General features: G+C 47.8%; 1 protein-coding gene across 2 annotated transcripts in view; it reads left to right on the plus strand.

The window, feature by feature from the left end:
* The window catches only part of WTIP (WT1 interacting protein), an 88,380-nt gene that overhangs the window by 59,187 nt on the left and 4,215 nt on the right, over positions 1-24,978 (plus strand). For both annotated transcript variants that reach the window (XM_071440216.1, XM_071440217.1), the window contains exons 3-7: positions 1,607-1,674; positions 15,680-15,742; positions 18,081-18,211; positions 19,281-19,332; positions 21,362-21,430. In XM_071440216.1, coding sequence (XP_071296317.1) covers positions 1,607-1,674; positions 15,680-15,742; positions 18,081-18,211; positions 19,281-19,332; positions 21,362-21,430 — 383 coding nt within the window. The remainder of the gene's footprint in view (positions 1-1,606; positions 1,675-15,679; positions 15,743-18,080; positions 18,212-19,280; positions 19,333-21,361; positions 21,431-24,978) is intronic.

The raw sequence follows: 24,978 nt of genomic DNA on the forward strand, positions 1-24,978 counted from the left end.
CAAGAGCAGACTCCACCTACCAGCAGTATGGAGACAGCAGCCTGTGAGATCCACAGCCCAAGAATGTGCACACAAAGGAAGCATTTCCCTCAGCCACGACAGTGAAACCACCAGACAGCCACATGCAGCATGTGATTTCCCAAAAGCATCAGCCCAATCCCAACTCCTCTGTGCCACACGCTGTTTCCCAGGATCACATCACAGTGGCATCGTGTAAAAGGCTCTTCCTTCCAAACACTGAAAATTAATCATATTTTCCTCAGTGTTGTTTATGGAAACCATGGGGAGCACTCCTGCCCCTGTGAGCCAGCTCAGTGTGCCGGCCCTGGGTGTCAAACCCTCCAGGAGATGGAGATGGGTGCTGATCAAACCCTCCATGGAGATAGGAGCTGTTCAAACCCTCCAGGAGATGGAGATGGGTGCTGATCAAACCCTCCAGGAGATGGAGATGGGTGCTGATCAAACCCTCCATGGAGATGGAGATGGGTGCTGTTCAAACCCTCCAGGAGATGGGTGCTGTTCCTGGTGAGCTGCAGGACACATCCAGGCTCATTCCATGGGGTGAAGCTCTGGCAGTGACCTGGATCAAGAATTCCTCTTGCCCTCTGCCCTGCCCAGTGTGGCTGCTGGCACAGCCTGGGGCAGCTGCTGTCCCTGGGGCTGCCAGGGGCTGCCCAGAGCTCCCACAGCCCAGAGCTTTGGCCCCTGGGACCCTGGAGAGTGGGAATGAGGTGAGCTGGGATGAGCTTTCCCTTCTCATTCTCTGGTTTTACACTGGTGAAGCTGCACTGCTTTCAACAGAGCAGCTCTGATCTGCTGAATCTACAAACTGATTGTGCTTGGTGGTTCTTGAATTCCTGCTTTGAATCCTTTCTGTTGGGACTCTCTGGAGTCTGCTGTGCATTTCTTCACTGTAAAGGGAGCACCAGGTACTGACTGTCACAGGCTTTGTCAGTCAAAGGGAGCCATCAGTTAATGACTGTCACAGGCTTTGAGTTCCACATGGGCTAATGAAATGGCAAATATCAAAACTTGAATACAAACTCTCTTGTTTTCTGTGTGATTTTACTGCCCTTCCCTCCATCATGTGTGCCTTGAATTGCTTCAGTGTTGCAGACATCTGCTGTGGTGTTGATTATTGATATTTTTGAGGGTGGCAGGAACACCCATATGCAGAATCCTTTATGTTGTCCTTTGGAGACAAACGCTGCTGCTGTGGATTGCAGGGGATGTGAGCCTGCTGGGATTTTACCTGCCAAGAAAATTGTCTCAATTTGCAAAGGAGCCTTTTCCCCAAAATCCATTTTGAGCCTGGATTGCAAGTTTTTCAGGGATTGTTATCAGCTGGGTTCCATAACCTGCACTCAAAGGTGACATTTAGTAGGCACCTAAGGCAAGGTTTGGTACCTGATTTGGTCAGGCCGGGTAGAGCCAAGGGCCTGACCCTCAGCCCTGGCTCTGCACGGGCCCTGCAGGGATGAGAGGGCCAGGAACAGAGCCCAGGGACAGGTACAGGGACAGGGACTTGTTTGCTTTTCACTTTGTATCCTGAACACCTGGGTTTGGGGATGAAAACCAAAATTCTGATGGTCCTGTGCTTTAACAGGGAGAAGACTGCGAGGAAAAGCTTTCTACAATGTCAATGGCAAGGTGTACTGTGAAGAAGACTTCCTAGTAAGTAAGATTTCAGGCATTTTTTTTATTCTTTCTAAAACAAATTGTGCTTTTATGTTGGCTTATTTGCTTTGAGAGACAGTTGATGATGTGGGGCCTCCTGGCAGTGGTGGAATGGGGAAGCATCTGCCACTGACTCCCTGGTTTGAGGTGGTGGTTGTAAAACCAAGAACATAACTGTCCATAAGCCATCAGAAAGTGTCAATTGTGAGAAAAAACACTGGAGCTGCTCAGGCCTGGGACTTGAATTGCAGCCACAGAGACTCTCCTGCCAAGGCTGAGCTGGAAGTGCAACATCTAGAGAATAGCAGTGCTCAGAGGAGGGATCAGGGCTGCTCTGTGCTGCATCAGGGCTGTGCTCAGCATTGCTCTGTAGGGGCACAGTTTAATCTCTGCTCTGCTCTGCTCACGGGCTCTGGGGCTGCCCTGGGAGCTGCTGCCCATGGAGGGGCAGCTCAGGTTCCCTCCCTGCTCACAGAGCTTCTGTAAATGCTTTACTTTAATAGAGACTCAGGCAGGAAAGGAAAGATGAAGCCTGTTGCTGAGCTGTGTTGTTCCAAAAATAAAATATTCATGCAATTAAGGGTGAGAATTGTGCAGTGCACCACAAATGATTTGATAAGTGCAGACCATTTAGAATTAAGATGAAGAGGATGGCATGGCTGGGAATTGCAATTAGAGAGCAATGATATATTTTAGCTTAGAGGAAGATGAATTGGACAATCAGTATGTTGAATTAATGCCACCTTATTTATTGAAATACCATTAATTTGGAGGCTTGGGTCCTCCAGAAGACTTTCCATTTGTAATGAATATATAATCATGCTGTTTGCAAAGGAATTATTCAAAGTGTATCCTACAATAAAATTGTAACTGGCAGCTCAAAGTGCACAAATGCATTTGTCATCAATGCAATGTATAAAAATCATGGAAATTCCTAAAATATAAATTATATTTGCTTTCATGTGTTACACCTTTACTGTGAGCTGGAGCCTGTTGGAAAAGAAATTTTTCTGTTGTGCAGAAAATAAGTATCTTGTTATAATTTAAACTCATTCTTGTTTTGCTTGCATTCTGGAGAGGAAATTCTTTTTTCTTCCCTGCTTTTTTCAGCTCTTTCTTTACTGTGTTTCTGCAGAAGCACAGGGAGGGGGAGAAGAGATGGAGTGTGAGAGGGAGGGGCTCAAACCTTTGAGATTTTTCATTTGAACTGTGTTGGAATGTACTTTTCCTGTGATCAAAACCTTTCATCCAGACTTAATGACATGATTGTTGTTATTAGCTTGTAATTTCAGCCTAAACACAAGAATTTGAAATCTAAAAATCTTAATCTTTTGGAGAACATTCAGTTTTCATGGGGTGGAGGGGAAACTCTTTAGTTCAGGCATGTTCTGTAGTGGGTTTCTGAAGGAAGATATTTGCAGAGATTTTCCCAGAAAAACTGAGATTAAAGACTGGATAGGAATAAACTTTCTGCAAGTTAGGGAACTGTTGGGACACTGAAGGCATAGATTTAAAAGCCCAGGTGTGTTTTAGCAGATCGCAGTAGCAGAGGGATGGGGGAGAAGCAGATGGAGGGACACTGTGTAAGTCAGCAAAGAAACCAAACTCTGATGTGATCCCTGCTTGTGGTAATCCTGCTGCTGCTCAGGAAGTAGCTGCATCTTCCCTCAGCTCCCCTGAGCAAATGTCATAGCAAGAATCCTAGGAATTGTATGGTGGCACTAAAGAAATCAAACAACCTTGCCTGTTTTAGAGTTCTGTGAACAGGGAAAGCACAAAGCTGTTCTCAAAGTTGAAAGGAAACAGGCTGCAAAATAGCCATTAAAGAGGAAATCATTTTAACTGCTTCATCTTCCCAGGTCTTCCTCTTGAACACTGGGAAACCCAATCCTTTCTAAGAAGAGGCATTTTCAGTCCAAAGCAGAAAATTAAATGACTTTTCTGTATAAGTGAGAATTTCAGTCTCTACCATGACTCAGTTCTTTAGTGCAGCTCCCTTTGGTGCAGCAGGATTCCCTGCTGCCCCCATGGTAGTGGAATGGTAGGGAAGTTAGGGCAGGGGGATAGGAAAAAGATTATTTCAGGTTGGGAATCTAAGCAGATCCAGTCTAACTGCATTAGAATCATATTGCTGCTAAGAAAATGCTGCCTGCCGTGGTGTCCTGCCTCTTTCTGGGCTTTTGTTTGTCTGGGAATCGACCAGGAGAGTGGGATGCTCCTGCTGGCCTGGAGTGGGGTCACAGCTCTGTGCTCCTGCAGCCCCACAGCTGTGACAGCTTCTCTCAAACATGGCAGGGGCTGGAGAGCAGAGCAGCCTCAGCAGCCACGGGCAGGGGGGCAGGAGGGACAGTGCTGTCCCACAGGGCCCTGGTGACAGCCAGGGGAGCACAGGAGGGGCAGTGCTGTCCCACAGGGCTCTGGTGACAGCCAGGGGAGCACAGCAGGGGCAGTGCTGTCCCATGGGTGACAGCCAGGGGAGCACAGGAGGGGCAGTGCTGTCCCACAGGGCCCTGGTGACAGCCAGGGGAGCACAGCAGGGGCAGTGCTGTCCCACAGGGCCCTGGTGACAGCCAGGGGAGCACAGCAGGGGCAGTGCTGTCCCTGGGGCCCTGGTGACAGCCAGGGGAGCACAGCAGGGGCAGTGCTGTCCCACAGGGCCCTGGTGACAGCCAGGGGAGCAGGGGCTGTGTGAGCCTCGAGGTCCTTCAGGCATCCCAGACTGAGAGCTCGATGCTCCCTTGTTCCTCACAGAGCCACCGAGGCAGCGGTGCCTGCATGAGCCCCTCTTGTGCCCCCCAGTAAGGGGGGAACTGCAGTCCTGTCAGTGGGGGACAGAGCTGGTGGCACCTGGAGCAGGGCTGTCCCCTTGCAGGGAGGGCTGTCACTCCTGCAGAGCTCTGTCACCCCACTGCTGCCTCTGCTGATCCCATTCGTGTGCTGCAGGTGCTTCTTCCCTGTCACCCCTGGAGGCACACTGGGAATGTCCACAGTGATTTTGGGGCTGCAGTGAGTAGCACCTGCACAGTGATGGGCAGAAAAGCTGAAATGGCTCTTGAAGTGAACAAATGCAGAAAATTTTAGCGAAGAATGGATATTATTTATGGGTTTCTTCCCATTGTAGCTGCTAGAAATACTGAGCATCCTATAGATGTCAGTATTTTATTTCTCCTGCAAAACCACATTTTGCTGTGCCAGACCAGCTCCAGCTGGAACAGTCTCCAGAGCTGCAGTCAGGGGCTCAGATGGGATACCTGGTTCCTTAACTACCACTCACTCCTCACAAATCAGCTCTTCCACTCAACCAGAGGTGGGATGTGGAATTCACTGCAGTGTCACCTGTGGTCCCTGAAGCCAAGACCTTGGAAAAACCCATTTTCTGATCCTTTCAGATGTTTGGCTCTTAGAAGAGCCCTCCTTGGCTGAAGTATCTCCCTCGAGGTCCAGCCAGTGCTGGGTCCAGCTGCTACATAGGTCTCTTCTCTTCTCTTCTCTTCTCTTCTCTTCTCTTCTCTTCTCTTCTCTTCTCTTCTCTTCTCTTCTCTTCTCTTCTCTTCTCTTCTCTTCTCTTCTCTTCTCTTCTCTTCTCTTCTCTTCTCTTCCCTTCCCTTCCCTTCCCTTCCCTTCCCTTCCCTTCCCTTCCCTTCCCTTCCCTTCCCTGGCCATGGCTCCTGTGCAGGTGGCATTTGACCACAGCACATTTGTCACCTTAAGCACAGTGAGTCCCTGAGAGCTTTGGCTGCCCAGTGCTTCCAAAACATCAGGGAGGAGCTGCTGGCATCAACCTTTCCAAATGTGCCCCTCTATTGGAAAAGGGCTTTTGGTTTGTGGACACAGGCCAGGGGTGAGCTGCTGCTGGTGTTATAGATGGATAATGAGATGAATGGAATGTGAATATTAAGAGAAGTTTTAGTGATGTATGGTTATGTTATTGTGGTTTACATGGCCTCTGCCCTCCCCACAGTTCCCTTTCCCCCTGTATTGTTGCCCTCAGCCAGCCTGGGCTGTCTAGCACAGGTACAAAGAAGCTGCACAGGTGTCCCTGGCATGGGGCAGGTGGGAATGGAAAAGCTTGGGGTGCTCAGGGGGTGGGCATGGCAACACCTGAGCTCCAATGCAGGTACAAAGCAGTCTGCACTGATAAATGGCACAGAAGAGCTGACTGACAGACCTTGGGAGGGGCCAGGGCTGGCTGATGCAACCCCCAGGGGTATAAAAGACTGAGCATCCATGTTGAAGATGAACTGACAACATGGTATCCACAAGGGGCAGTTCCCAGCGCTGCAGCTTTTTCCTTATGCAGTCCTTTGTTGTATTTTTGTCAAGGTTTAACAAACCTTTGTAAATTTTCAAAGTGAGCAGTTGTCTCTCACACTGGTGCTCCTGGTGAGTGCTGTGGGGCTGCCCCAGCACAGCCCCCACTGCCCCTGCCAGGGCCACAAGGCACATCCTCCTGGCAAGGAGTGTTCCCATGTTTGCTCCTACTGAGGGCACATTCTCCACACCAGCTGGTTTAGTTTGCTCTGTCTTTGCAGGGAAGGTGTCAGAAGTTTTTTCCCCACTTGTGCAGTTGTAGGTGGGCAGGGGATGCCACGGTGGGGCTGGGAATGGATGGCTGGGGATCCCCTGCACCTGGAGGATGTGGAATACCTTTGTCCCCCAGGGTTATTTTGTCAGCCTCCTGCTGCCAGCCCTGATTAGCTGCACATTCTGTCAGTGCTTAAAGCCTTATTGGCTTATTTGGCTTTGAATGAAGTGAATGAATCAGATTTTAAAAAATAAATACATGGATAATTCTACAGATAATTCTACTTCTGCCCAAGAGATTGCCTGATCTGTGCCATTTCCAGGAGGATACTGCATGTGTGAGGAGCAAAAAGAACAAAACCAACCCCTCACACTTCACATTGCTTTGCTTTAGCTCTAAGGAAGGTCCAGTCACTCCTTTAAATGCCACCTTAAAGTAACAAGTCCAGCAGTACCCAAGTCTTGCCCCAGCCCTGTTAGGAGCTGTTATTTCATGAAAGGAAATAAAACAAATGACAGTTTAATCCTTTCCTGAAAGCTCTTTGGACACAGATGGCTAACTAGCCATAACAGAGACACTGTTCCTGGTGAAGTGAACAAAAAATAAATGCCTTACTGTATAATAAATAATCCCAGTCAGATGTTCGTGTTTCATTTTGTTGATAAATTGCTGCATAATCAGGAGTGAAGGAAAAATAATTTAAATTTGTCTTTCCTTTTCAATGCTTAAATATCACGTAAAGATTTTTTTTTTTAAATACTGTTTTGCTTGGCAAAAAACACTTTAAAAATGTCATCAAAGCAGCCTGAATTTTAGATCTACTATCTATCTCTTTGCTTTTTTCCCTCTTTTTGATAGGCTTACCCTTCTTCTCTTGAGGTAATGAACATTATTGAGTGGGGGTCCAGTAGAGGTTAAGAAATGAGAGAATTTCCCTCGAGGGAGGAGATGAGAGGGAAAATGAACCTCGTGACAGATGTTAGTTACATTGTTAATGCACTACTGGAAGAGGCTCAGATGCTCTGGAAATAACCTATTACAGACACCACAGGCTGCAGTGCACTGCTGTAAGGTCATCCCAAACCTCCCCTTGTAAGATTTTCTCTTTCACTGTCTTAAAACTTTGCCAAATTTAATCATTTAGGCTGAACTTCTTCGTGCTAGGTTTTTGCCTCTGGCTGACTTTGCTGTCATTAGTTGTTGAAAGTTTCATCTAGAGCTGTTCATCCATTTCAGTGAGTAAGACAGGAGGAACTCTGCCCATAAATCCTCCAAGAGAAAGGCTCTAAAAGCTTCATTTTGCACATGGCAACCATAAAGACACTCAGTGCATTGCAGACCTGCAGGAGCCTTTGGGTGTCCTCTCCCTGCCCTCCCCAGGAGGGTGCCCAGCCCCAGAGGGCTGTGGCAGGAGGAGGACAAGCAGCCCAGAGCCCCAGCAGAGCCCCAGCAGAGCCCCTTGCAGCCCTGCAGGCTCTCTCCAGCCTTCCTTCTCCTCTCCATCCACTCTGCTGGGGCTCTGCATCCCTTTCTCCCCTACCCAGCCACTGGTTCCCAGCCAGGACATTTCTCTTTGCTGGTCTCTGCAGTGCAGGAGTTGGAGTTGGCTACTGAGGACACAGAGGGCCTGGTCTCACATCCACAACCAAAAATGTCACAGTGAGAGCAGAAATGCAGAAGTTGTCAGGGTGTGCAGGAGGCAGGTGGGAAATGGAAATGCTCAGCTTTTCCTGAGGAAGGGACAGGATCTCACTCAGAGCAGTTGGGAAATGGAAATGCTCAGCTTTTCCTGGGGAAGGGACAGGATCTCACTCAGAGCAGTTGGGAAATGGAAATGCTCAGCTTTTCCTGGGGAAGGGACAGGATCTCACTCAGGAGCAGCTGGGAAATGGAAATGCTCAGCTTTTCCTGAAGAAGGGACAGGATCTCACTCAGGAACAGCTGGGAAATGGAAATGCTCATCTTTTCCTGAGGAAGGGACAGGATCTCACTCAGGAGCAGCTGGGAAATGGAAATGCTCAGCTTTTCCTGGGGAAGGGACAGGTTCTCACTCAGGAGCAGCTGGGAAATGGAAATGCTCATCTTTTCCTGAGGAAGGGACAGGATCTCACTCAGGAGCAGCTGGGAAATGGAAATGCTCAGCTTCTCCTGAGGAAGGGACAGGATCTCACTCAGAAGAAAGGTGGGAAATGGAAATGCTCAGCTTTTCCTGAGGAAGGGACAGGATCTCACTCAGAGCAGCTGAGGGATGGGCAGCTCATCAGAGCAGAGCTTGCACCTTCATCTCCTGGAGCACCAAACACAGCAAGACCCTTACCCCAGCCAGGGCCCCTGGGCATGGCTGCAATGGAAATATTAATACTAATGAGGCTTTTCTTCTCAGTTTGTGCACATGCTGTTTTCCAGGGCTGGCAGTGTGGGAAATGGCCTGTCCCACTTGCTGGGGCCCTCAGAAGATAGTTTTTATTTAGTGTAATGGAAGCTGGTGTCAGCTGGAGTCAGAGGTTTGATTTTCCATCTCAGTGACTATAAATGTTTGGAAGTCCCCCTTGGGAGGGAGCCCTGGGACTGGTGCATTAGTCAGAGAGCCCATTTCTGCTAAGTGAGACTCAGAAAAAAACAGACTCAGTGGCAGAGGTGAATGATTGAAGTTGCAGCTTGTGTCCATTTCCTATCTGATGGGAATCACAGAGACCATGGGGTTGCAGATAACTGGGAGGATGTTGTATGGAGAACAGACAGAGAACAGACAGACAGGGGAGTTTATTGATAAGTTTAAAGAATGATGGAATCAAAGCTTAGAAAAGGATTTGCTGCAATATTCCTGATGTACAGAAGCATAAGGAAGTCTGTGAGTGTCTTCAGGGTGCTGGTTGCTCTAGGTTGGGACAGAAGGTTCCAGAGTCAGCGTTGCTGTCACTGGAAACAAGGGCAGACAGTTTATAGCATGTTCCTGATGGGGGCACGAGGCAGTGCAGTCCTGTTGCTGCTTGTGTATCTCTTGCTCCAGCCCCTCCCTGCCAAAAACATTTGAATAATTTTCTTCCTTAGTTTTCCCTAAGTTTGTAATATGCCAGCGGTTCTGGGTGTGTTTTACAAATGAGTTTGACAGCAATGATGATTAATTGGGGTATTCAGAATTGAAGCATTGGGTCAAACCTACAGGTGGGCTTAAAATTCAAGTTTCATACTGTGAAGGGATATTGGTCAATATTGGTCTGCCTCTGCACTGTGGACTTGGATGTGAATCAGCATGAAGAGTGTGTAGAGCTGACAGTTTGGGTTTGCCTCTTATTGCAACACAACTCCAGGGTGCTGTATCCTGGATCAAGAAGTTTCAAGTCCATTGAAGCTGGTGGGAGAGTCCCATTGTCTGCAGGGGCCATTTGGGTTTTCTCCTGGGGATTCTCCCCAGAGGACAAAGTTTCAAAGCTGGAGAGAAGCTGAGGGTGCAGGCTGGGAGCACCATGTGCAGGACTCACACAGGGCTCACTGGGCAGCCCTGGGGCCACAGCAGAAACCAGCTGGAATCCTGAGACATCTCAGGTTTATGAAAGAGCAACACCCAGGTGGTGCCTAGGCCCAGGTGATAGCACAGAGAAACATAATGCAATGAAATTTCAGAGTGTGAGTAAGGTCTGTGCTCAGCCTTTCTGAACTGGGCTGCAGGTTGTTAAAGGAGTTGGAGGAACCATTCTCTGGGACATGGCAAAGGAGACAAGGAGAGGCAAAGTCAGGCTTTTTTCTGAGATGTATCACTGCTCACTACCTTTTGTAACTCTCCTGTGTGTTACATGTGCTGGTGGAATGTTGGAAGAGGCTGTTACCAACTCCAGTTGGTTTCATGCCAGATAATCACTCCACTATTTCCTCTTGAGATGGTGATCCAAATAGTCAGACTATCCATTTTTCTTAATATTCCATTGAAAAGTAAATTACAATAACTGAAGCACGCTTAAAATAACTAGAGCCCTTTCTAATGATGTCTTAATTCCTGCCAAACACTTGTAAGCAGACAGCATTAATTTTTTTCTATGGGAGGGTTAGAAAAAGACCCATGTGAGAAAGTGACATGTTTCCACTTTGGTAATAAATGTTGGTATTAGCTGCTGTTATGTTCTGCATTGAAATCTCTCAACAACTGTTTTGAATAAAATCCAGATAATTTTTGTTCCAGGAAGGTAGGTTCTTGTGTAAACAGTTTGTTCAGTGTATGTTTTGCAGTAGATGGTAGCAGGGACAGTAAACAACCTGCAGCAGTTACAGCCCTGTGCAGTGTGAAGCTTTACAGTGTGAATCAGGTCAGTAAATGTTGGGCTCTGTAATTTGATCAGAGTTAAAGCTGTTGATTCAGCCTTTTTTCTTGATCGTTATCACTGTGATGCTCCCACAGGAGTTTGTTTAAGGAAGATCTAGGTAAGAAAATCATTAGTGGCTCCTAATCAATCACACAGCCTGGGTGAGTGCTCTCTGTAGGTGCTGTAGATGTACATGGCTGGGCTCTTCTCAGGGGCTGTAAAATGGCAGAGATCAGGAGCAGCTGAATTCCTGGCTCAGCTCTGTGCATGGCCTGACCTCTGCTGCCTCTGTGCAGAGCATGGAGTCCTCCTTGCCTGTCCTTGTCCTTCAAACACAACAAAGGGGAAAGACAGAAGCAAGAAGGCAAACTGCTGTGTGGTGTTTCCTCACAGCCAGCAAGGCAGAGTCCAGCTACAGGGTAGGGTATATGAAGGGGTTTCATCTGCATGGAGAGTAAAGTTCTGGACTATTTTCCTTTAGTTAACCTGCCAGCTGCCATGAGGCTCCTTTATTTTTGAGCCTGAGAAGGCCCCATTTTGTCCAGTTCATTTTAATCACTGCATTGGAATATGTGTGTAAAAACAACAACAAAACCCCATCTGCATGAAACCAAATTTGATATTGGCTCCCTCTCTTAATGTGATCCCATGAATTTCTTACATTGTTGTGTCTCATGTAGTAAGGGTCCCATGCAGAGAGCAAACAATGCAGCAGTGAGAAGACAGATGCTCTGCTAATGGGAAACCAAGGAGCAGAGAGTCTGTGAGGGATTACAGGCAGCCTGGGGTTGGAATACATTATTAGCATAGCACCCAATTCAGAAATTAGTTTTCAGAATTAAATGCCTGAAGCATTTTGGCAAAACCTCCTTATCATCCCACTCAAAGGCTCTGAAAGTGTGAAAGAGAGGAATCTCAGGCCTGGGCTGGGCAGTGGGTGACTGTGCAGTGCTGCAGCAGTGAATTGGAGATTTTACAGCTTCATACCATTGCCAGGGCAGCAGCTGCCACACCCACTGCAATGTAACCACTGGCTCTGCTTGCACAAACCTTCAGCAGGTTTTGGACATCCTCATCAAAGAAGCACATGGGCCTGAATGAGATTCCAGGCTCTGTTTCCAGGAGGAAGGTTTTGTTTTGTGGAGTGCAGAACAGCAGGGAAGAGCAGCAGCCCCTCCTTGGGCACAGTCAGGCATGGCAGGGAGGAGCTTTGGCTTTTCCAAGGCCTGACATTGCCTAGGGCAGAAAGTTTGGGTCCTGAAGCCTTTTTCAGGAGCGCTATTTTCTGAATGTTTTTCTTTTGAAAATCATGATGGGAACATCAAACTTTAAAAGACCCTGGTAGACAACCAAGGTTTGCTACAGGGCTGAGAACAGGCAGGAGAAATTGTTTCTCATAGTACTTGGTGGGATTATCCTCCATGCATAATTGTTCATTGTATGCTCAAAATTCATTGTTCATTTCTTTTAGATATATTGCATATTAGACAGAAGAATTATAAATCCCAAGATTATCACAGGAGGATACTAACAGGCCTAAATATTCAGGACAGAAGGGGTCTTGTTTTCCTCTTACATTGAAACAAAGACTCTTGGACAGGATCATTAGAGTTTTTTTTGGTTTTTGTTTTGGTGGGGTTTTTTTTGATTTTGTTTTGTTTTTTGGGTTTTTTGTTATTGTTGTTGGGGGTGGTTTTTTTGGTTTTTTGTTTTTTTGTCTGATAATCAAAGTATATTGGACAGCAAACAAAAGAAAAGTTCAGCCAGCCAAGTTTTCTACTTTATTTTTACTCTGCTATTCTAACATAATTAACAAATTTCTCAATATTTATTTAGCTTCCCAGAGTCTTATTTTATATAAGTATCATTGAGGAGGTGAATTACAAAGTCTTCATTTGTGCATATAAAATGAGATTTTATTATCCTGGTAGAGAAGACAAGGACAAGGTAAATAAGGGAGAAAACAGTTGAGACCAGACTGAAGAAATCAGGAGAAATAATAGGCCAGCTCTTCAACTTGCACTTTGTTTTCTTTGCATCCTGGTGTATCCAGCATTGTACTGCTGAGTCACTGAAGGGAGAGTAATTTCATTTTCAGCTTTGAATTTAGAGCTGGTCTTTTAATAACAACTTCTCTCAGTGTTTTTCTATGTGCTCAAGGAGTATCTGTAATGAATATTAGGGAGAGTTCAAAATGACACTTCCCATTTGTTGTGGATAGAGTGTCCATAGGCTTCTGCCTGTTCCCACCCAGACTGACATTGGTCTGTGTTTACATCACTTTACTGCTCTGCCAACAAAATACTTTTTTTAAGAAGCTGGCACAGAGGGAACCCATTTATAGAGGAAGGCTAGAAATGAGCCCCACATTGCTGAAATCCTGAATGGAACTGTGCCTGTGAATGCCACAGGAGCAGGAGCCAGAGCTGAGATTTGGCTGCTCCATGAGGGTCCTGCCTGCCCGCCTGTGTCACCTCAGTGCTTCACCTCAGCCTGTTTCTCATGTCTGCAGATTGGGAATGGGGGTTCTGTGCTCAAGAGCTCCTTGTACTCCTCTGACTCTGTCAGTAATGAGAAAGTCTCTGATTCTGTGTAGCAAAACCTTCTCCTCTCTCAGTTACCTGCTCACAAGCTCTGGGGACCAGTGCTGCTCCCTCCTGCCCTGCTGGGAGCCCACCCTGGGAGGCTCCTGGTGTGCTGAGACAACAAAGAGCCTCTTCTGCCTCTTCTGCCTTGGCTGCAGGCTGGAGCAACTCCCAACTCCTCTCCCATTGCACACACAAGATCTGTGAGGGTTGTTAATAATCAAGTGCTTCAAAGACAGATGATGACAATTTTAATTAGTATTTTAAGACTTTTAAATTCTGCTTCTAAAATTCAAAGCTTAGTACAGTAGCTCTATTTGAACACTCCACGTTAGGATCAAACAGTGCAAAGAAGCAGTTTACAGTCAGCTCCAGAAATGTTGAGAAATTGAGCATTTATTGCTTTTAGCAGCAGTGCCCACAGTGCTGCCATCCTGTAGAAACAGTGCTGCTGGGCTCAGGCTGTTACTCTTTTCCAGCCCAAATAGATTTAAAATACAAGCAGACCTGGATCCAAAACCCTGATGTCTCTGAACCAGCCCTTCAGTCTGTCTGGGATTGACCCTGTGACCAGGACAGAGGAGTGTCATGGTAAAGGACAGCTCCCTGAGCCTGGGAAATATTCTGTCACTGCTGTTGCACTTACTGCCATTTTGCAAAGTCTTCTTAATGGGGTAATCCAGTTCTGGATGTGTTTGACTAATAACAATTCTCTTGTTAAAAACAAATCATGGTTTTAATTTAATAGGGTTACTTACATAAAGAGTGATTTTGTGTCAGCAAAGCCTTTCTTTCTGACAAACAGTATAATTTATGACAATCTAGTTAGCAATAAATGCCATTAATCTGACCACTATGCCATTCTCTTCCTGGGGAATAATGTCCCCTCTTAATCAATAGCTGGGTGAATGCTCCTTTGCATTCCTTATCAAATGACAGCCAGATGGTACTGGTAAATTCATTCCAGCAGGGTTTTAGAATTAGCTGGATTTGTGCTGCTGTTAATCCTCTGCTGTCTGTGTCACTAGGAGCTGCCCACCTGTTTCAGTAAGCCTGGGGTTCCCAGCCCTAGGAACAGCCAGCCAGAGGGTGACTCAGCCATGGGGCAGCCAAGAAACATCCCAAGCAGTGAGACCTTTTCCTGCATCCGTAAGAAAAACGAAAAAGCAAATAAAAAGAGGAAAAGTCTTGCAGCAATAGCCAGCTAGGACTGCCCACCTCTGTATTTGTTCCTCAACACCCTGATCTCTTCCAGGGAAGTTTCTTAGTCCTGCACAAGCTGTGTTTCTTAGGGCATAGTGAGATTTGGGTGTGACAGCTGCTATATCATTTACTGACTTCTGGGCCCATCAAAGTGTCTGTGAGACCTTTTTCTACATAATCACTTTGTTGCATAGCAACAATAATTTTGTCTCCAACCTATTGATTGATAACATGTAATCCCCTCACTCCAATAAAAAAGAAAACATATGGCAGCTCCAGGCAGGGAACCACAGGCTTTTGATGTGAGGGGACAGTTAATCCCCACTAAACCAGGGGGGAATGGAGCAAGACACATTCTGTTGGGCTCAGAGGATGCATTAGGTGCCTGAGCCAATTAACCTGTGTTCTGGGAGAGGAGCCTGCTTTACATTCATCCTCCCCTTCCTCATCTTTTATGTCGTGCAACTGAAGCACATTTGAGGTGAGCTGTGCTAGAGGAGCATCGCTGTGCAATGCCCCAGGGGGTGGGCACAGGCAGGATGGTGCTCACACAGCTCTCAGCTGACATGGGCTGCAGAGGCCCCTCAAACACCAGTTTCACAGGGCTGGAGTCCCTCAGAAAGATGTCTCTTGTTTGTAGGTTGTGGTTTGCTGGGTCACTCTGATCACCTGCATGGTTTTTCCATACCTCTAAACAGGGGGCTAAAAACAGACCTTGGCATCTGAAACAGGATCTGCCTTGGGGACAGGAGCACAAAGTTAAGGTCAGGACTGCTCAGGCAGGGAGCACAGAGCTTTGGTCCCAGGCAGACTCAGCCTCTGGCTGTGCCATGCCCTGGCACTGCAGTGTGGGCTGGCACCATTGTTCTGAGGTGCCTCCTGCTGCCCACGCTGTGCAGCCAGCCCAAGGCCCTGTGAGTGCACTGCTGGATCCTTCCCTGCCTGGAAGGCTTGGTGTCCACAAGGCAGCTAAATCCCTCTTGGGCCTGGGTTCATTTTTCTAGCTTGCAAAAGCACTGAGTGACATGTGGGTCCAAAGTCTGAGGTGGCTGATTTGAGCAGGCTTTGGGAGGTGAGTCCTCTGTTATTTAAAACAACCACCAAAAGAGTCAATTCAAGCTAATTTCTGCACATCAAACACAAACTTTCCATAAAGACTTTTAAAACATCAAACTTACAATAATACTGTTACATGGGGAATCTCAGTGGAAATATTGCAGTGGATCAGAAGGCCAAACTGGTCTCTGAACATGCTGCAAGAGCTGAGTGAAGGCTTCTGAGTCACTGTCTCCCAAACCTGTGTCATACATAGCACAGCCTTCACCTAAAAGGTATTTCTATGGCTAGAGGAGTGGCTACTAATGATCCTTTCTTTTCTGTCATTTTAACAGTATTCAGGTTTTCAGCAAACAGCAGACAAGTGCTTTGTTTGTGGACACCTCATAATGGAAATGGTAAGAGACCTAAACTCCTAATGACAGGTAACTTGGGAAGTGCACTGTGAGACATCTGCTTCTCCCTGCCCAGTATTGTGTTTTCACTGCTGTCAACATAGGTTTTGCAACTGAGGCAGTAAATAAAAATACCTTCATGCTCCATTACTACTATTAGGGGCAGAAAGTTGGGCTTCTTAGCTACCTAAGAATATGGAAGGCTATTACTCTGCCATTTGTGAGTTAAAATAAAATAAAATTTTAATAATAAAGGGGGAAGTACAGCAGAGCTTTGTATGAGAATAGGTAAAGGAACACAGTGGGTGTGCTCTGTAAGACAGTAGATAACAAGAGCTCAGTCATGTGGGTGGAATCTGGGATAGGGCAGAGAGGGACATTATCAATAGTCCTGAGATTTTCACCTGCTCTGTGACTTGCTTTGTTTACCCTCTGTTGCTTGCTCCACGTCATTTAAAATGCATTATTGCCACTGGGATTTTTAGGGAGCCAGCAATCAGAGTTACTTTTGTAATAAAAATAAAATCAAAGAGCTTTGGGTTGGCCAGATCCTACTGGCATCCTTTCAGGGGGTGAAAGTAAGAAGAGTTATATGTGCTCTTCCTAAGTAGAAATTCCCAAACCAAATGAAGTGGTTTGCACCACAAAGAAGGGCACATCCTGCAGTGTATCTGTTTCTATCTTGCTTTAAAGTGTGCATCAAGCTCAGTGTGCCTAAGAGAAGTAGCTGGTGTGCTGCACAGACAGAGGTTCAGTCAGAGCTGGAACAGGGACTTCACTAATGAGGATTCTGGCTCATATTCTGGCACCACTGGTTGGACAAGGATATTGCTCGTTTTAGCCCAAGAGCAAATCTCTGCAGTTGTGTCATGCTGGGAGGGGGAGGGTATCCCGACGTGCTTGCTTCGAGCTGGCCCTTAATTGAAGAATCCCAGGCAAGAGTCCATAATATCTCACTGGTGCAACTCAGTAGCTGCAAGCTTGGCAGGTGCTTGCCTGCCTCTCTCCCATCAGCAAGTGTGCTCTGACAAAAGGAAAGAGCTCGGGGAGCTCCAGCTCAGCTCTCCTGTTTGGGTAATTCCAGCGTGCTCCTGCCTGGGAGCACAGCCCAGCCCTGCTGAGTGCTGGCCTGGGGCAGAGCTGGGGCAGAGCTGGGGCTCTGCAGGGCTGGGGAGGAGCTGCCCTGTGCTCAGGGCCTGTGGCTGCACAGCTGTGCCAGGCTGGCACCACAGCAGCAGCAGCAGCCCCAGCACAGGGACCAGCTGCCTCTGGCTCAGAACAGCCTTCCCAGTCAAAGAGAGTCTGATACCACTGAGCTACTGGACTTCATCAGAGAGGGGAAAAAAGGTTAAATTAAATTGGCCTTTTTTTCTGCCCTTCTTTCCTCTTGGTTTGATCTTTATTCATAGGATCACCTATAGTGCCATGGGAGCTTGGTCTGTGCAGATTTTTCACCTCAAACTTCCCAGCAGCTCCAAGCTGAGCACTGTGCTAGCAGCTGAAATTTTGAAATTACCTTCTAAAGATACTTCTTACACCCAAAATGTATGGAATTGGTCTTATAATCTGTTGAGAGCTGCCTGAAAGTGATAGCTGTGTCTCACTCTTCCCAGGGGCTTGTTCATGGGCTTGCAGCATCCTCCAGTGCCACACTGAGTGTCACGTACAAGGATGTCAGGAGTGGGGGATCTGCTCTGTAGTAGTGCAGCCAAGGTTGCATCAGACCTTTCCCTGAAACCTTGAAAATGCAGTAGGGAAGGTCAGCATGGGAACAGCCTGGGCAGGTGCATGGATCAGTATCCAAACACATGGATAGTGGTGGAATTTTATCAGAAACCAATGAGCCCCTGTGACTAAGTGATAACCAGTCAGTAACTCTGGGAGATTAGGATCCTTAGTTAATAGAGAGGCACCTCTTTATTTGCTTGTTATGTTATTTAACTTTTTGAGTAATGACCAGTTTGGATTCTGTCTGTCACAGCCTGTCAAGTTTTGTAAGGTAACTCTGTATCCCAGTACCTTGTATTTGGGATTTCCCCAGAGAGGGTCTGTGAAGCCATTTTTAATTTCCATGGGCAGTACTGGCCCTGCAGAGCTAAAGCTGATGGGCTTAGTCTGATTTTCAGCTCTTGCTCTTCCTTGGGAGCATATTGAAACCCACTAAAATAAGCAAGCTGATTGTTTTAAGAGGCCCCTTGCTGACAGATCTGCAGAGTGGTAATTTCATCCTGAAGTGCTTTTCTCACTGCCATTATTAAGAATGAGAGAGACACAGCAGTTTATGGGGAGACAATATCTCATGTAATCATGCATCCACTTATTTTGTTGTTTGCCTCACAAGATCTTACAGGCCCTTGGCAAGTCCTACCATCCTGGCTGCTTCCGCTGTGTGGTGTGTAACGAGTGCTTGGATGGAGTCCCCTTCACTGTAGATGTGGAAAACAATATTTACTGTGTCAAAGACTACCACACGTGAGTACACAAATCCACTGCATGCTCAGCAAACCTACAGTAGTTAAATCATTGATCTAGTTATAAGCCTTGTGATAAGCAAAAAGGTCACTCCTGTTTGCTCAGATGTCCCTCAACTGCTTCTTTCACGTGTTGCATTTGTAAAGTATTTTAAGGTTTGTTAAGCAGTACCTTCTGGGCCCGCTATGGCACACAGTGGCCAGATGAGGCTGAAAATCAAATTGTGTCAGAGGATGGGCTTCTTGGGGCTGTTCCTCTGCTTCCTTCAGGACTACCAACACTAATTACACCAAGGCACTTCTGGAAGTGTTGGTAGGTTCTGCTGGCTGTTACAGGAGCAGAGGCTCTGGCAGTGCTTGACTCAGTGTAAGTTTTGTTAACTGACACGGAACACAGGTAATAAACAGTTACTGGCAGAACAATCTGAGCCTTACCTGACAAAAGGTAGAGGTTTAAGAGATTGCTTTTGGAGTCTTTCCTAATTCCACTCAAAGGCAATGGGATCCTGCTCTTAGCTCAGTTAGCCAATAACTCAGTTATGCAGCAGGAGTAAATCACCCTGAATTCAGCTCTGTTGGTGCCAATCTGGGTGTGTTACAAGGACACAGTGAGTGTTGGCCCAATGACAAAATGCAGCTGTGGACCATAAGCCCATTTGTGTATTTACCTGGGAGAGTCTGGCCATGATCAGCCCCTCTCCTGTTTAGGACCCATGGTTGTGTCTTTCTGATGTCAGAGTCCCTAAGTCAGGAGCTGCTTTGTAGTCAAGCATCAAGGCTCTGGAAGAATTTGAATGGTTTTATAAATAAAGGAAGGAAAGAAAAATGGCATATACAGGAAGAGGGGTGGATTCACTATGCCTCAAGGTTGGGAAGACCTAAACAATAAAGTTGGGATAGATCAGCCTTTCCCAAATCTCCTTTTCATTGAATATCAAACAATTAGAGGCATTTCAAATCCTGTGGATCTCCATTTTACTAAAAACAAGGCATGATTAAAATGGCTCTCTTGCTTCTGCTTTTTGAAGATGCTTTAAATGTGATTGGAACCCTTTCTTCTTGCACCCTAGGGTTTTTGCACCAAAATGTGCTTCCTGTAACCAGCCAATCCTCCCAGCACAGGTAGGTGTTAACATGCACTGACTCCTGGGGAAAACAGCTGTTGGCATATGGGCACTTTCTAAAAACACACTAAAGGCTTCTCCTTCCTCTCCAGAATCTGTACCATGTTAGATACTAAATTAAACACAGTTCAGCAGTGAAGTCACTCCCAAACATTCCCAGAGGTTGTAACAGTCATACTACTCCTACAGCATAGTACTTTTTATCTTTAGGGTGCTTTCCAGGTCTTCATTAATCTGTTAGAAACTTCATTTAATCGAAAACACTGACTGGTGCTCCAAGAACAACTCAGGGAGTAAAACCCTTGAAAAGGCATCTGATGGTTACTGGCCCTGTGAGAAGGTCACACAGTCTGTAGTCCTGAGGTGGCATTTTTGCCATTTCCATTTTGAATGGAAGTTCTTAAAGGGGTTAAAAAGGCAACAACAAAAACTGGAACCAGGTGAAACCTGCCTGCCAGCTCAGCCTGTGCTGACAGTGTTATTGGCACAATTAGCCCAGAGTGGGGCTCCCTGGTGCTCTGGTGAGTGCAGGACCCTCTGAGCTGCCTTTGCTGAGGTCACTGACCAGTTCATTTGTAAGCAAGGGCCTCAGCATCTCCCTGCTTTTCCTCTGTCATGTTTACAGCACCAGAGCTTCCCTCCTGTGAGCTGCTGTGCCCCAGTGAAGCCTGATGCTAGAGCCTCTCACATGCCCACCTCCATCACTCTGCACATTAGTCTCATTTGTCATTAGTATTTCTGTTAATTGGCCAAGTAACCAAACCCCAAAAAACCTCATAAAGGCTGAACTGCTGTCTCATGGGTTGTGAGGAGAAAACCTTTGTGTAAATGTCACTGAAATTGGGTCTTAAAAAAGGATTCTTTTTTCTTTTCAAGAAAGAAAAAGAATTAAAAGGCAGTCATAGTGCTGACTCACCTGACTAGCAGGACACACTCCATGTTCTTACCCTGGGAGATTTCCTGGGTTAGTTCAAGTCTGGCAGTGCAGGTGCTGACTTGCCCACAGCTTCTCTCAGACACAGTCCACATCATACCTGGTGCTCTAACCACACCTGGAACTGGAAACAATGCAAGGCAACCAATTTAATGAGCTCTGTCTTCAGAGTGGATCAGGAAAAGAGCCTGTGAGGTTACAGAAGGGTATGGGCTGCTCTGCAGGCCTGGGGCTCAGCCAGGATTGCACAACTCTGCTGAGGTTTGGCCTGTGCAGGTAATTGCCTGCCAGACTGGTATGTCAGTCCCTGTGGGGACACACAGTGACACGTGCATGTGCAAAAGGGCTGTGCAGCAGATGGTTGGAGAGGAGCACAAGTCCTGGAAATCAGAGCAGGATGTATAGAAGGGAAAGTTACCCAATGAGCAGGTTTTTGACTGGTGATTTGTTCAGATCCTGGGCGCCCTTGGAAGAATAAGTGATTTCAAGACTGATTTGTTCCTTGAGCATGAGGCTTTGGCTACACCTCCCAAATGACCTGTGCAGTTTAGATGTGCCAGACACCCAGACTGCTGCTGCACAGCTGAGGAGTGGTGCAGGGCCATGCCCAGGGCCAAGGCTTTCAGTGGCCACAGAGCTCTGCTGTGTGGGGGCAGAGGGGATTCCCCCAGGGACACAGCTCCCAGACCAGCTGGGCACTGCATGGAGACTGAAAAACACTTCTGAGACACCGCTGTCACTGTGTCCTGAGTCACCACTGGCACTGTGTCCTGAGACACCGCTGTCACTGTGTCCTGAGTCACCACTGGCACTGTGTCCTGAGACACCGCTGTCACTGTGTCCTGAGACACACTGTCACTGTGTCCTGAGATACCACTGTCACTGTGTCCTGAGACACCACTGGCACTGTGTCCTGAGACACCACTGTCACTGTGTCCTGAGATAGTGCTGTCACTGTATCCTGAGACACCGCTGTCACTGTATCCTGAGACACCACTGTCACTGTGTCCTGAGACACCACTGGCACTGTGTCCTGAGTCACCACTGTCACCATGTCCTGAGACACCACTGTCACTTTCTCTGTGCTCCCCAGGGCTCCGAGGAGACCATCCGGGTGGTGTCCATGGACAAGGACTACCATGTGGAGTGCTACCACTGTGAGGTGAGTGCCAGGCCTGGCCTGCAGCAGGGCCTGCTCTGGGGGGGGACCTGCTCTGCCCTGAGGGGGCCCTGCTCTGCCCTGGGGAACCTGCTCTGCCCTGAGGGGGCCCTGCTCTGCCCTTGGGGCCCTGCTCTGCCCTTGGGGACCTGCTCTGCCCTGGGGAACCTGCTCTGCCCTGAGGGGGCCCTGCTCTGCCCTTGGGGACCTGTTCTGCTCTGGGGAACCTGCTCTGCCCTTGGGGAACCTGCTCTGCCCTGGGGAACCTGCTCTGCCCTGAGGGGCCCCTGCTCTGCCCTGGGGACCTGCTCTGCCCTTGGGGCCCTGCTCTGCCCTGGGGCCCTGCTCTGTCCTGGGGAACCTGCTCTGCTCTGGGGTTACTGCTCTGCCCTGGGGAACCTGCTCTGCTCTGGGGTTACTGCTCTGCTCTGGGGACCTGCTCTGCCCTTGGGGACCTGCTCTGCCCTGGGGGACCTGCTCTGCTCTGGGCCCCTGCTCTGCCCTGGGGCCCTGCTCTGCCCTGAGGGGGCCCTGCTCTGCCCTGAGGGGGCCCTGCTCTGCTCTGGGGAACCTGCTCTGACCTGGGGAACCTGCTCTGCCCTGGGGAACCTGCTCTGCTCTGGGGTTACTGCTCTGCCCTGGGGCCCTGCTCTGCCCTGAGGGGGCCCTGCTCTGCCCTGGGGGACCTGCTCTGCTCTGGGGCCCTGCTCTGCCCTGGGGCCCTGCTCTGCCCTTGGGGACCTGCTCTGCCCTGAGGGGGCCCTGCTCTGCCCTTGGGGACCTGCTCTGCCCTTGGGCCCTGCTCTGCCCTGAGGGGGCCCTGCTCTGCCCTTGGGGCCCTGCTCTGCCCTGGGGCCCTGCTCTGCTCTGGGGCCCTGCTCTGCCCTTGGGGCCCTGCTCTGCCCTGGAGCCCTGCTCTGCCCTTGGGGCCCTGCTCTGCCCTGAGGGGGACCTGCTCTGCTCTGGGGCCCTGCTCTGCCCTGGGGAACCTGCTCTGCCCTGAGGGGGACCTGCTCTGCCCTGGGGGACCTGCCCAGCCTCAGGGGGACCCTGACTCACCCCCTAGGCTGCACTCCCTGCCTCTTGCCCCCCTGGGCAGGCAGGGCTCTGCCCCACAGCTCCTGAGAAAGACAAACAGGTGAATGCTGCCTGGGCTGGAAGTGGTGCTGCCATCCCCAGTACCAAATTAGTTTTGAAGGGTTTTTCCCCAGTATATGAGCTTCAAAGCTGGGCTTGGTTTGTTGGGTTGAATTTTCTCAGTATTTCTGGATGGGGAGTGAGCAAAGAGTAGGTGCTAGTTGTCTTTTTCCTCATCTGTACAGTCTGTAGGCTCTGATCTGGGGAGATTTGGATTTACATTGGCCGTGCAGGGAAGGAGTCTCACTGGAAGGCCTTTCTAGAGGATCTGGTTTCTCCATGCTGAATGAACATTGATTCTTTACTGGAAAAATTGACCAGGATATTATTGACTTTCTGTCACTTTTTTGGGAGTAGTTTCTTATTGTGCAGAACATTTAAACATTTATTGCCATGGATCAAGTTGTGGAATTAGCGCTCTTGCTTCAGAGAGGAGACCTGAGTTCATCCTTATCCCACAGCCAGGAACATGAGAAGGGAAACAAACTCACTAAGCTGGGATCAGCCAAAAACTTCCCTTTTGCTGTAGGTTTGGCAGTCTGACACAGCACACAAATATCCACACAGATCTTCCCTGTTAGCACCAGGGGCAGAAATACAGCAGTGCTGCCTTCAGGCACTGTTGCATGAAGGTTTTACAAAGAATCTTCTGACTGAGAGAGAAAATAACAAAATTCAGAGCATCTTGAAATGTTGTGTTCCTAAATGTAAGGAAGGCCCCATCCACTCAGCTATCTCCTTTCAACAGACACCTGATACTCCATCCATTTCTATTAATTTTTAAAGAGAATTTGGCACAGGAAATCACAGCATTTTGGAGAGCTGAACTTCCCTCCTCCTTTTCCCAGCTATTGCTTTGTGCAGGCTTCACCTAAGATGACAGCCCCCTCCCCTGCTCTCAGGCTATTGACTTTATGCTGGAATGTCCCACTGGGGGTTTATTTTCCCTTCTGTTTCATTATTCATTTCCCCATTTTGCCTCCCCATCAAGCTGCCTCCACATCTGCCCAGAAAGGCATAGTGCATTTATGTACAGAAATCAGGAGTTAGCAGGGGTGGGTTACTGCCTGATGCTCTCACATGAGGCTCTCTGCACACTGCTGTCCCCAAATGCTGCTGGAAAAGTGACTGCAGGATTTTGAGGTACACAAGGGAGGCATGTGAAGATTTTAGCATGACTTGGACAGCCACTCCTCACCTGCTGCTAGTGTCACCCTCAGCTGGTGCCACGCACAGTCAGTGCTCAGGTTGGAAATTTGCAGCTTTTCTGTGTCATCTCTTTCACGTGCAACCACTTGACTTCTGTGGAGGAGTTCAAGCCCTTTTGCAGATGACTGGAGCCCCATTCTGAAACTGGAACCCTCTGACAAGGCAGGCTTCCTGCTTGCAGAAAGGGAATTCAGGTTTGGAGAGGGAAGAAGATAGAAACACTTGGCACATCTGTAGGGCATCTGAAATTGGTAAATTCTAATTTTAAATCTTGTATAAATTGCTATAAAATCATTATATAATATGTAGCAACACACAGAAAATTACCTTGGCAGATACTTAGATTAAGACCTCTCTAAACTAACACTCCAGTTTTAAAGCTTGCTTTAAAACCCATTTTCAGTCTTATTTCAGTCTTGTAAAATTTGAGGATTTAAACTTGAGCTGTGAAAACTGAAAAATTGTACTCTCTATTCAGTTAAAAGTTTAGCATTTGTTTTCAGTACTGAAACCACCTATATACCCAGTTTGTTCTGTTTGGCTTTTTTATTTCTTTCTATTAAGCACACAGATAAATACTCAGAATCTCTGGTTTCTCAGAACTGATCACTGTAATCATTTCTAAGTATTTAACATACTTGAAACATTAAACCTGAGTACCAAACTTCAGTGATTTCCAAATGCCCTCAGAATTACAGTGATGGAAATCAGAGTGGTCTCTGTTGCAGTGTACATAAGGGTCAGCAGGCAGGATCACTGATAGCTGCTTCTGTTTATCTCTGTCTCTGTCTGGAGTTATGTGTCAGTCCCAGAGGTACCAGCATTTCCACTAAGGGTGGGCCACTGGCCTTAAAGTCTTAAAGTTCTTTTAATTGCAAATTAGAGAAAGTATAGACCTGCTCCAGAAGTAAGCTGTGTCACCTCTCCCCCCTTTTGCCCTCCCCTCTCATTCTCTGCTTGTGCTCCCCCCATCTGGCTGGCTGCCTTGCTGCAGAATCAGCTCCTCCTCTGTTCAAGCCTCTTCCAGTTGTATTTGGCAGGGTCAGCCCCTGGCCTGCTTTTAGGCTTTTGGTTTGCATCACCATTTATTAGATGGAGAAGAGAGCAGAATGGGAAAGAGGGGTGAACAAAGGCTGGGCACTGCTGCAGCCTGTCCTGTTGGATGCCAGTGATGTCAGTGGTCAGGGTGCAGATCCCAGGAGCTC

Source organism: Agelaius tricolor, unplaced genomic scaffold, assembly GCF_023055355.1.
Source record: "Agelaius tricolor isolate 1412-34295 unplaced genomic scaffold, bAgeTri1.0.p SCAF_15, whole genome shotgun sequence".
Taxonomy (NCBI): domain Eukaryota; kingdom Metazoa; phylum Chordata; class Aves; order Passeriformes; family Icteridae; genus Agelaius; species Agelaius tricolor.